We start from the raw sequence: 13,613 nt of genomic DNA on the forward strand, positions 1-13,613 counted from the left end.
GGACAGCTCAGGACATCTCAGTATAGCCCAGGACAGCCCAGTACAACTCAGGACAGCCCAGGACAGCCCAGTATAGCCCAGGACAGCCCAGTACAGCTCAGGACAGCCCAGGACAGCCCAGGACAGCCCAGTATAGCCCAGTACAGCCCAGTACAGCTCAGGACAGCTCAGGGCAGCCCAGTACAGCCCAGGACAGCCCAGTATAGCCCAGGACAGCCCAGGACAGCTCAGGACAGCCCAGGACAGCCCAGTATAGCCCAGGACAGCCCAGTACAGCTCAGGACAGCCCAGTACAGCTCAGTACAGCTCAGGACAGCTCAGGGGACAGCTCAGGACAGCTCAGGACAGCTCAGGGGACAGCTCAGGACAGCTCAGGGGACAGCTCAGGACAGCCCAGTACAACTCAGGACAGCTCAGGGGACAGCTCAGGACAGCTCAGGGGACAGCTCAGGGGACAGCTCAGGGCAGCTCAGGACAGCTCAGGACAGCTCAGTACAGCCCAGTACAGCTCAGTACAGCTCAGTACAGCTCAGTACAGCCCAGTACAGCTCAGTATAGCCCAGTATAGCCCAGGACAGCCCAGTACAGCTCAGGACAGCCAGTATAGCCCAGTACAGCCCAGTACAACTCAGGACAGCTCAGGACAGCCCAGTATAGCCCAGGACAGCCCAGTACAGCTCAGTACAGCCCAGGACAGCCCAGTACAGCTCAGGACAGCCCAGGACAGCCCAGTATAGCCCAGTACAGCTCAGGACAGCTCAGGACAGCCCAGTAAAGCCCAGTACAGACCAGTACAGCTCAGGGCAGCCCAGTACAGCCCAGGACAGCCCAGTATAGCCCAGGACAGCCCAGGACAGCTCAGGACAACCCAGGACAGCCCAGTACAGCTCAGGACAGCCTAGTATAGCCCAGGACAGCCCAGTACAGCCCAGGACAGCTCAGTATAGCCCAGTATAGCCCAGTACAGCTCAGTATAGCCCAGGACAGCTCAGGACATCTCAGTATAGCCCAGGACAGCCCAGTACAACTCAGGACAACCCAGGACAGCCCAGTATAGCCCAGGACAGCCCAGTACAGCTCAGGACAGCCCATGACAGCCCAGGACAGCCCAGGACAGCCCAGTATAGCCCAGTACAGCTCAGGACAACTCAGGGCAGCCCAGTACAGCCCAGTATAGCCCAGGACAGCCCAGGACAGCCCAGGACAGCCCAGGACAGCCCAGTATAGCCCAGGACAGCCCAGTACAGCTCAGGACAGCCCAGTACAGCTCAGTACAGCTCAGGACAGCTCAGGGGACAGCTCAGGACAGCTCAGGACAGCTCAGGGGACAGCTCAGGACAGCTCAGTACAGCTCAGGACAGCTCAGGGGACAGCTCAGGACAGCTCAGGGGACAGCTCAGGGCAGCTCAGGACAGCTCAGGACATCTCAGTATAGCCCAGTATAGCCCAGGACAGCCCAGTACAGCTCAGGACAGCCCAGTATAGCCCAGTACAGCCCAGTACAACTCAGTATAGCCCAGTATAGCCCAGTACAGCTCAGTATAGCCCAGGACAGCTCAGGACATCTCAGTATAGCCCAGTATAGCCCAGGACAGCCCAGTACAGCTCAGGACAGCCCAGTACAGCACAGTACAGCCCAGTACAACTCAGGACAGCTCAGGACAGCCCAGTATAGCCAGGACAGCCCAGTACAGCCCAGTACAGCCCAGGACAGCCCAGGACAGCCCAGTACAGCTCAGGACAGCCCAGGACAGCCCAGTATAGAACAGGACAGCCCAGGACAGCTCAGGACAGGCCAGGACAGCCCAGTACAGCTCAGGACAGCCTAGTATAGCCCAGGACAGCCCAGTACAGCCCAGGACAGCTCAGTATAGCCCAGTATAGCCCAGTACAGCTCAGTATAGCCCAGGACAGCTCAGGACATCTCAGTATAGCCCAGGACAGCCCAGTACAACTCAGGACAACCCAGGACAGCCCAGTATAGCCCAGGACAGCCCAGTACAGCTCAGGACAGCCCATGACAGCCCAGGACAGCCCAGGACAGCCCAGTATAGCCCAGTACAGCTCAGGACAACTCAGGGCAGCCCAGTACAGCCCAGGACAGCCCAGGACAGCCCAGGACAGCCCAGGACAGCCCAGGACAGCCCAGTATAGCCCAGGACAGCCCAGTACAGCTCAGGACAGCCCAGTACAGCTCAGTACAGCTCAGGACAGCTCAGGGGACAGCTCAGGACAGCTCAGGACAGCTCAGGGGACAGCTCAGGACAGCTCAGTACAGCTCAGGACAGCTCAGGGGACAGCTCAGGACAGCTCAGGGGACAGCTCAGGGCAGCTCAGGACAGCTCAGGACATCTCAGTATAGCCCAGTATAGCCCAGGACAGCCCAGTACAGCTCAGGACAGCCCAGTATAGCCCAGTACAGCCCAGTACAACTCAGTATAGCCCAGTATAGCCCAGTACAGCTCAGTATAGCCCAGGACAGCTCAGGACATCTCAGTATAGCCCAGTATAGCCCAGGACAGCCCAGTACAGCTCAGGACAGCCCAGTACAGCACAGTACAGCCCAGTACAACTCAGGACAGCTCAGGACAGCCCAGTATAGCCAGGACAGCCCAGTACAGCCCAGTACAGCCCAGGACAGCCCAGGACAGCCCAGTACAGCTCAGGACAGCCCAGGACAGCCCAGTATAGAACAGGACAGCCCAGGACAGCTCAGGACAGGCCAGGACAGCCCAGTATAGCCCAGGACAGCTCAGGACAGCTCAGGACTGCCTAGTATAGCCCAGGACAGCCCAGTACAGCTCAGTACAGCCCAGTACAGCTCAGTAAAGCTCAGTACAGCCCAGGACAGCCCACAGCCCAGTACAGCTCAGGACAGCTCAGGGGACAGCTCAGGACAGCTCAGGGGACAGCTCAGGACAGCTCAGTACAGCTCAGGACAGCCCAGTACAGCTCAGGGGACAGCTCAGGACAGCTCAGGGCAGCTCAGTACAGCTCAGGACAGCCCAGTACAGCTCAGGACAGCTCAGGACAGCTCAGGACAGCTCAGGGGACAGCTCAGGACAGCTCAGGGGACAGCTCAGGACAGCTCAGGGGACAGCTCAGGACAGCTCAGGACAGCTCAGGACAGCCCAGTACAGCTCAGTACAGCTCAGGACAGCTCAGGACATCTCAGTATAGCCCAGTATAGCCCAGGACAGCCCAGTACAGCTCAGGACAGCCCAGTATAGCCCAGTACAGCCCAGTACAACTCAGTATAGCCCAGGACAGCCCAGTACAGCTCAGTACAGCTCAGGACAGCCCAGGACAGCCCACTACAGCTCAGGACAGCCCAGGACAGCCCAGTATAGCCCAGGACAGCCCAGTACAGCTCAGGACAGCTCAGGACAGCCCAGTATAGCCCAGTACAGCCCAGTACAGCTCAGGACAGCTCAGGGCAGCCCAGTACAGCCCAGGACAGCCCAGTATACCCCAGGACAGCCCAGGAGAGCTCAAGACAGCCCAGTATAGCCCAGGACAGCCCAGGACAGCTCAGGACAGCCTAGTATAGCCCAGGACAGCCCAGTACAGCTCAGTACAGCTCAGTACAGCCCAGGACAGCCCAGTACAGCTCAGGACAGCTCAGGGGACAGCTCAGGGGACAGCTCAGGACAGCTCAGTACAGCTCAGGACAGCCCAGTACAGCTCAGGACAGCTCAGGACAGCTCAGGGGACAGCTCAGGACAGCTCAGGGGACAGCTCAGGACAGCTCAGGGGACAGCTCAGGACAGCTCAGGGGACAGCTCAGTACAGCTCAGGACAGCCCAGTACAGCTCAGGACAGCTCAGGACAGCTCAGGGGACAGCTCAGGACAGCTCAGGGGACAGCTCAGGACAGCTCAGGACAGCTCAGGACAGCCCAGTACAGCTCAGGGGACAGCTCAGGACAGCTCAGGGCAGCTCAGTACAGCCCAGTACAGCTCAGTACAGCTCAGGACATCTCAGTATAGCCCAGTATAGCCCAGGACAGCCCAGTACAGCTCAGGACAGCCCAGTATAGCCCAGTACAGCCCAGTACAACTCAGTATAGCCCAGGACAGCCCAGTACAGCTCAGTACAGCTCAGGACAGCCCAGGACAGCCCACTACAGCTCAGGACAGCCCAGGACAGCCCAGTATAGCCCAGGACAGCCCAGTACAGCTCAGGACAGCCCAGGACAGCCCAGTATAGCCCAGGACAGCCCAGTACAGCCCAGTACAGCTCAGGACAGCTCAGGACAGCTCAGGACAGCTCGCCTTGGACAGGCTCAGGACAGGCTCAGTACAGCTCAGTACAGCTCAGCACAGCTCAGGACAGCTCGCCTCAGTCAGGCTGAATAGTGTGATCAGCCATTTTGATAGTCTGGATAATCAGCCAGTGAGTAATGTCTGAATCAACGTCTGTCTGAAAATATCCCTGCTGTTGTTCGGAATAGGCTGGGTGCCATTAGGGTATTTTCAGCAAAAGTAGTGCACTATGTAGGGAATAGGGTGCCGTTAAGGAAGCGCTTTATTCCCTATATAGTGCACTACTTTTGACCAGGGGAATAGACAGAAGACTTTGGAGGTCCTTTAAATCAATGATCAGCCAGAGAGGAATGTGTGAATCGATGCCTGTCAGAAAACAGCCTTCTATTACCCGGTGTGACGGCTGCTGTTGGCTGTAGGACACAATGGAGGCTATGGAGCTAACAGACGATTGTTAGTCAAATTCCCCTGGTCAGCTCGCTCTCTCTCTGTGTGTGTGTGTGTGTGTGTGTGTGTGTGTGTGTGTGTGTGTGTGTGTGTGTGTGTGTGTGTGTGTGTGTGTGTGTGTGTGTGTGTGTGTGTGTGTGTGTGTGTGTGTGTGTGTGTGTGTGTGTGTGTGTGTTCCCCTGGTCTGGCCTACCCAACAATACACTCCCACAGGACTGTGTAGGCACGTGCACACACAACAACACAATCCTGTCCAGTAATAGCTGTTTAAAGGATTATAGCGTCTGACTGTTTAATAGGACACATTTCTGCTTAATGAATGTCTGTCTGCATACAGCTACAGTAGACACCTGTTGTACTCGGTATGTACAGATGTGTGTGTGTGTACATGTCTGTCTGGGTGATACCTGGTGTCTGCTGTCGAGTGCCAGGGTAGTGTGTAGGGCCCAGGGTGGAGCTGCATGGCAGAGGGGGGGGCAGGGGGGGGAGGAGGGGGGAGGGTGTCGGCAGGGAGAGCGGGGAGAGGGGTAGAACTGGGAGACTCTGATGATGACAGCCTGGCCAGATGCCAGGAGTGAGGCCTGATCACAGGTATACTGCGTCTGGAGAGAGAGAGAGAGAGACAGATAGAGAGAGAGACAGATAGAGAGAGAGACAGAGAGAGAGAGAGAGAGAAAGAAAGAGAGACAGATAGAGAGAGAGCGATAGAGAGAAAGAAAGAGAGACAGATAGAGAGTGAGACAGAAAGATAGAGAGACAGAAAGAGAGTGAGACAGAAAGAGAGTGATACAGAAAGAGAGTGAGACAGACAGACAGACAGACAGACAGACAGACAGACAGACAGACAGACAGACAGACAGACAGACAGACAGACAGACAGACAGACAGACAGACAGACAGACAGAGAACACACACTGGTGAGGGAGAGTGTATTATAATTATAATACACACAGACAGTATGCACAAACAGTATACTGAACCCCTAGAAAGGCAAGTCAGACACACAGGAGTAAATCAAATCAATCAGAGCTTTCAAACGTAGGCCCAGGTATCCTGCTGCTCCCACAAATATTCCCTAATAATAATATATATATATTTTTTTATAATAATCATAATCATAATAATAATCATCGTAATAATGATAATAATAATAATCACAATAATCATAACCATAATAATAATAATACAAATCATAATCATAATAATATGATAATAATAATCATCGTCATAATGATGATACTAATGATTACAATAATCATAATAATAATCACAATAATCATTACCATAATAATAATACAAATCATAATCATAATAATAATAATAATCATCATAATAATCACAATCATAATAATCCCTGGAGTGGTGTAGATTATATATAAAGCCCTGCCCGGCCGGCCCATGTGTTTCACGTGCACAGTGTTTCACGTGCACAGTGTTTCACGTGCACAGTGTTTCACGTGCACAGTGTTTCACGTGCACGCTAGGTAGGAGCCTGGAACAAACAACACTGAGTTCCCGGGAGGTTCCCGCTCATGAATAGCCCATTATTATTTCTGCTATTAATAACTTCAGAATAACCTCCCGGAATAACTCGCAAACGTTCTCCTCTCAGGAGAGAGAATTCCGACCGGTGGTGAAAACACACTAAAACACAGAATTCTGGGAATATGTCAGAGGAGGAAGGACCCTGACGGAGGAAGGACCCTGACGGAGGAAGAACCCTGACGGAGGAAGGACCCTGACGGAGGAAGGACCCTGACGGAGGAAGAACACAGACGGAGGAAGAACGCTGACGGAGGAAGGACCTTGACGGAGGAAGGACCCTGACGGAGGAAGAACCCTGACGGAGGAAGAACCCTGACGGAGGAAGAACCCTGACGGCGGAAGAACCCTGACGGAGGAAGAACCCCTGACGGAGGAAGGACCCTGACGCAGGAAGAACCCTGACGGAGGAAGAACCCTGACGGAGGAACGACCCTGACGGAGGAAGGACCCTGACGGAGGAAGGACCCTGACGGAGGAAGAACCCTGACGGAGGAAGAACGCTGACGGAGGAAGGACCCTGACGGAGGAAGAACCCTGACGGAGGAAGGACCCTGACGGAGGAAGAACGCTGACGGAGGAAGGACCCTGACGGAGGAAGAACCCTGACGGAGGAAGAACCCTGACGGAGGAAGAACCCTGACGGAGGAAGGACCCTGGCGGAGGAAGGACCCTGACGGAAGAAGGACCCTGACGGAGGAAGGACCCTGACGGAGGAAGAACCCTGACGGAGGAAGGACCCTGACGGAGGAAGGACCCTGACGGAGGAAGGACCCTGACGGAGGAAGAACGCAGACGGAGGAAGGACCCTGACGGAGGAAGAACCCTGACGGAGGAAGGACCCTGACGGAGGAAGGACCCTGACGGAGGAAGGACCCTGACGGAGAAGGACCCTGACGGAGAAGGACCCTGACGGAGGAAGGACCCTGACGGAGGAAGAACGCTGACGGAGGAAGAACCCTGACGGAGGAAGAACCCTGACGGAGGAAGGACCCTGACGGAGGAAGAACGCTGACGGAGGAAGAACCCTGACGGAGGAAGAACGCTGACGGAGGAAGGACCCTGACGGAGAAGGACCCTGACGGAGGAAGGACCCTGACGGAGGAAGAACCCTGACGGAGGAAGAACCCTGACGGAGGACGAATGGGGGACCTGGCAAGGACAGAAGTCGCAACACTTTGGGAATATTTATGTTAATGATCAATATAGTTGAAAGACATTCTTAAAGTAAACACAGAAGTTCCTAAAAACGTTAATTTTGGATTTCTCTCAGGATGGTTGTGTGTGTGTGTGTGTGCGCGCCAGGATGATTGTCCCTTCCCTGAAAATGTCCCTCAGAGTCAGAACCAGGAACCCTTGGGAATGGTTCCGGAATTATGGAAAGAGATCTGGAAGTTGCCAGACCGTATAGAACAAACACTATTATTTTCTATTCCAGGACTAATAATGGATCCAAGATTAGTTTTTTCCCAGGACTGTTAAAGGAGCCCAGATTAGGTCTGCAATGATTGAAGAAGTTAATACAGAAAGAAATTAGGAAAAAATAGCTATTCTGGAGATGTAGGGTTTTTGAAATTAGCCTTTTAGACTAAATCTGTGTCTGGGAATCCGGCCTATACTGGATTTAGAGATATACTGTACTTTAGAATGTGATCTGTTAAACTACAGTTGTGAAACAAACACTAAGTAATACATGAACAAAAATCCTTTACAAATCTGTAAACTGAGGAAGAGATAGATATCTGGCTACTGAGGAAGAGAGAGATATCTGGCTAATGAGGAAGAGAGAGATATCTGGCTAATGAGGAAGAGAGAGATATCTGGCTACTGAGGAAGAGAGAGATATCTGGCTACTGAGGAAGAGAGAGATATCTGGCAACTGAGGAAGAGAGAGATATCTGGCTACTGAGGAAGAGAGAGATATCTGGCTACTGACGAAGAGCGAGATATCTGCCTACTGAAGAAGAGCAAGTTATCTGGCTACTGAAGAAGAGCGAAGATATCTGCCTACTGATCTGGCTACTGAAAAAGAGTAAGATATCTGGCTCATGAAGAACAGCGAGACATCTGGCTACTGAAAAAGAGCGAGATATCTGGCTACTGAAGAAGAGAGATATCCGGCTACTGAGGAAGAGAGATATCTGGCTACTGAGGAAGAGAGATATCTGGTTACTGAGGAAGAGAGATTTCTGGCTACTGAGGAAGAGAGATATCTGGCTACTGAGGAAGAGAGATATCTGGCTACTGAGGAAGAGAGATATCTGGCTACTGAGGAAGAGAGATATCTGGCTACTGAGGAAGAGAGATATCTGGCTACTGAAGAAGAGAGATATCTGGTTACTGAGGAAGAGAGATATCTGGCTACTGAGGAAGAGAGATATCTGGCTACTGAGGAAGAGAGATATCTGGCTACTGAAAAAGAGCGAGATATCTGGCTACTGAAGAAGAGAGATATCCGGCTACTGAGGAAGAGAGATATCTGGTTACTGAGGAAGAGAGATATCTGGCTACTGAGGAAGAGAGATATCTGGCTACTGAGGAAGAGAGATATCTGGCTACTGAGGAAGAGAGATATCTGGCTACTGAGGAAGAGAGATATCTGGCTACTGAGGAAGAGAGATATCTGGCTACTGAGGAAGAGAGATATCTGGCTACTGAAGAAGAGAGATATCTGGCTACTGAGGAAGAGAGATATCTGGCTACTGAAGAAGAGAGATATCTGGCTACTGAGGAAGAGAGATATCTGGCTACTGAAGAAGAGAGATATCTGGCTACTGAAGAAGAGAGATATCTGGCTACTGAGGAAGAGAGATATCTGGCTACTGAAGAAGAGAGATATCTGGCTACTGAAGAAGAGAGATATCTGGCTACTGAAGAAGAGAGATATCTGGCTACTGAGGAAGAGAGATATCTGGCTACTGAAGAAGAGAGATATCTGGCTACTGAAGAAGAGAGATATCTGGCTACTGAGGAAGAGAGATATCTGGCTACTGAAGAAGAGAGATATCTGGTTACCGAGGAAGAGAGATATCTGGTTACCGAGGAAGAGAGATATCTGGCTACTGAAGAAGAGAGATATCTGGCTACTGAAGAAGAGAGATATCTGGCTACTGAGGAAGAGAGATATCTGGCTACTGAAGAAGAGAGATATCTGGTTACCGAGGAAGAGAGATATCTGGTTACTGAGGAAGAGAGATATCTGGCTACTGAGGAAGAGAGATATCTGGCTACTGAGGAAGAGAGAGATATCTGGCTACTGAGGAAGAGAGATATCTGGCTACTGAAGAAGAGAGATATCTGGCTACTGAGGAAGAGAGATATCTGGCTACTGAAGAAGAGAGATATCTGGCTACTGAGGAAGAGAGATATCTGGCTACTGAGGAAGAGAGATATCTGGCTACTGAAGAAGAGAGATATCTGGCTACTGAGGAAGAGAGATATCTGGCTACTGAAGAAGAGAGATATCTGGCTACTGAGGAAGAGAGATATCTGGCTACTGAGGAAGAGAGATATCTGGCTACTGAAGAAGAGAGATATCTGGCTACTGAAGAAGAGAGATATCTGGCTACTGAAGAAGAGAGATATCTGGCTACTGAGGAAGAGAGATATCTGGTTACCGAGGAAGAGAGATATCTGGTTACTGAGGAAGAGAGATATCTGGCTACTGAGGAAGAGAGATATCTGGCTACTGAGGAAGAGAGATATCTGGCTACTGAGGAAGAGAGATATCTGGCTACTGAGGAAGAGAGATATCTGGAGATGTATATCTTAGAGGTCGACCGAGTAATCGGCATGATTAATTAGGGCCGATTTCAAGTTTTCATAACAATCGGTAATCGGCATTTTTGGACACCGATTATGGCCGATTACATTGCATTCCACGAGGAAACTGCGTGGCAGGCTGACCACCTGTTACGCAAGTGCAGCAAGGAGCCAAGGTAAGTTGCTAGATAGCATCACCAAACGGGTGATGATTTAACAAAGGCGCATTCGCAAAAAAAGCACAATCGTTGCACGAATGGTCCTAAACATAAACATCAATGCCTTTCTTAAAATCAATTCACAGAAGTATATTTTTTAAACCTGCATATTTAGTTAAAATAAATTAATGTTAGCAGGCAATATTAACTAGGGAAATTGTGTCACTTCTCTTGCGTTCATTGCACGCAGAGTCAGGGTATATGCAACAGTTTGGGCCACCTGGCTCGTTGCGAACTAATTTGTCCGAATTTTACATAATTATGACATAACATTGAATGTAACGGTTCCGTATTTCACTGAAATAATAAATGTTTTGTTTTCGAAATGGTAGTTTCCGGATTGGAACATTTTAATGACCAAAGGCTCGTATTTCTGTGTGTTTATTATATTATAATGAAGTCTATGATTTTATATTTGATAGAGCAGTCTGACTGAGTGGGGATAGGCAGCAGCAGGCTCATAAGCATTCATTCAAACAGCACTGCGTTTGCCAGCAGCTCTTAACAATGCCTGAGGCACAGCGCTGTTTATGACTTCAAGCCTATCAACTCCCGAGATCAGGCTGGCAATACTAAAGTGCCTATAAGAACATCCAATATTCAAAGGTATATGAAATACAAATGGTATAGAGATAAATAGTCGACGCGTCATAATTCCTATAATAACTACAACCTAAAACTTCTTAACTGGGAATATTGAAGAACTGGGAATATTGAACCACCAGCTTTCATATGTTCTGAGCAAGGAACTTAAATGTTAGCTTTTTTACATGGCACATATTGCACTTTTACTTTCTTCTCCAACACTTTGTTTTTGCATTATTTAAACCAAATTGAGCATGTTTCATAATTTATTTGAGACTAAATGTATTTTATTTATGTATTATATTAGGTTAAAATAAAAGTGTTCATTCAACATTGTTGTAACTGTCATTATTACAAATATATATATATATATATATCATAATCGGTGTGATTAAATGTGAAACATACGTACAGTAAGTTAAACAGTGAGTTATTAAGTACACTGTAAATGGAAAAGTCGTTATTCAGAGACATAATGTACTAGAATCACTTTGTGATTCACTGACCTGCTGTTACAGTAAGACAGAGGAACACTGGCCTGTTGTTACAGTAAGACAGAGGAACACTGACCTGTTGTTACAGTAAGACAGAGGAACACTGACCTGTTGTTACAGTAAGACAGAGGAACACTGACCTGTTGTTACAGTAAGACAGAGGAACACTGACCTGTTGTTACAGTAAGACAGAGGAACACTGACCTGTTGTTACAGTAAGACAGAGGAACACTGACCTGTTGTTACAGTAAGACAGAGGAACACTGACCTGTTGTTACAGTAAGACAGAGGAACACTGACCTGTTGTTACAGTAAGACAGAGGAACACTGACCTGTTGTTACAGTAAGACAGAGGAACACTGACCTGTTGTTACAGTAAGACAGAGGAACACTGACCTGTTGTTACAGTAAGACAGAGGAACACTGACCTGTTGTTACAGTAAGACAGAGGAACACTGACCTGCTGTTACAGTAAGACAGAGGAACACTGACCTGTTGTTACAGTAAGACAGAGGAACACTGACCTGTTGTTACAGTAAGACAGAGGAAAACTGACCTGTTGTTACAGTAAGACAGAGGAACACTGACCTGTTGTTACAGTAAGACAGAGGAACACTGACCTGTTGTTACAGTAAGACAGAGGAACACTGACCTGTTGTTACAGTAAGACAGAGGAACACTGACCTGTTGTTACAGTAAGACAGAGGAACACTGACCTGTTGTTACAGTAAGACAGAGGAACACTGACCTGTTGTTACAGTAAGACAGAGGAACACTGACCTGTTGTTACAGTAAGACAGAGGAACACTGACCTGTTGTTACAGTAAGACAGAGGAACACTGACCTGTTGTTACAGTAAGACAGAGGAACACTGACCTGTTGTTACAGTAAGACAGAGGAACACTGACCTGCTGTTACAGTAAGACAGAGGAACACTGACCTGTTGTTACAGTAAGACAGAGGAACACTGACCTGTTGTTACAGTAAGACAGAGGAACACTGACCTGTTGTTACAGTAAGACAGAGGAACACTGACCTGTTGTTACAGTAAGACAGAGGAACACTGACCTGTTGTTACAGTAAGACAGAGGCACACTGACCTGCTGTTACAGTAAGACAGAGGAACACTTGATCAACCCCCCCCCCTCCACCCCGACAAACAAACCGCAGTTAACGTGATTAGCGACCGCAAACCATTTAGTGACGGACACAGTCAGACATTCAGGGAAGCAAATCAACTTCACAAGACAAAACTGTCCTTACTTCTATTTATAAACACAGTGTGCATCCCAAATTACTCCCTATTCCCTAGGGGGCGAGAGAGAGAGGAAGCATATGGCTTTGGTCAAAAGTAGTGCACTATATAGGGAATAGATTGCCATTTCGGGACATACGTTTAGTCTACAGTAGCTGAATGCTTTCCTGTGACCCAAATATAACAAGATCACGTGTAGCCAGGCTACCATCCATCTAGATATATAATTGATGGAAACCAGCGGTAAGGAGGAGGGAACACTGCACGTACAGATACAATGGATAACTGTGTAACAGGGTAAACAGCTGATGTTGAACACAGACTACCACTGTGTAACAGGGTAAACAGCTGATGTTGAACACAGACTACCACTGTGTAACAGGGTAAACAGCTGATGTTGAACACAGACTACCACTGTGTAACGGGGGAAACAGCTGATGTTGAACACAGACTACCACTGTGTAACGGGGGAACAGCTGATGTTGAACACAGACTACCACTGTGTAACAGGGGAACAGCTGATGTTGAACACAGACTACCACTGTGTAACAAGGAAACAGCTGATGTTGAACACAGACTACCACTGTGTAACAGGGTAAACAGCTGGTGTTGAACACAGACTACCACTGTGTAACAAGGAAACAGCTGATGTTGAACACAGACTACCACTGTGTAACAGGGAAACAGCTGATGTTGAACACAGACTACCACTGTGTAACAGGGTAAACAGCTGGTGTTGAACACAGACTACCACTGTGTAACAGGGAAACAGCTGATGTTGAACACAGACTACCACTGTGTAACAAGGAAACAGCTGATGTTGAACACAGACTACCACTGTGTAACAGGGAAACAGCTGATGTTGAACACAGACTACCACTGTGTAACAGGGTAAACAGCTGGTGTTGAACACAGACTACCACTGTGTAACAGGGAAACAGCTGATGTTGAACACAGACTACCACTGTGTAACGGGGTAAACAGCTGATGTTGAACACAGACTACCACTGTGTAACAAGGAAACAGCTGATGTTGAACACAGACTA

At 49.2% G+C, this 13,613-nt stretch overlaps 1 protein-coding gene across 2 annotated transcripts in view; it reads right to left on the reverse strand.

Annotated features, from left to right (window-relative positions):
• LOC139561109 (protein Shroom4-like) overlaps window positions 1-13,613 on the reverse strand; it is a 135,975-nt gene that overhangs the window by 33,196 nt on the left and 89,166 nt on the right. For both annotated transcript variants that reach the window (XM_071377976.1, XM_071377977.1), the window contains one exon: window positions 5,119-5,313. In XM_071377976.1, the coding sequence (XP_071234077.1) occupies window positions 5,119-5,313 (195 nt within the window). The remainder of the gene's footprint in view (window positions 1-5,118; window positions 5,314-13,613) is intronic.

The sequence above is a fragment of the Salvelinus alpinus genome, chromosome 31, assembly GCF_045679555.1.
Source record: "Salvelinus alpinus chromosome 31, SLU_Salpinus.1, whole genome shotgun sequence".
Classification (NCBI taxonomy): domain Eukaryota; kingdom Metazoa; phylum Chordata; class Actinopteri; order Salmoniformes; family Salmonidae; genus Salvelinus; species Salvelinus alpinus.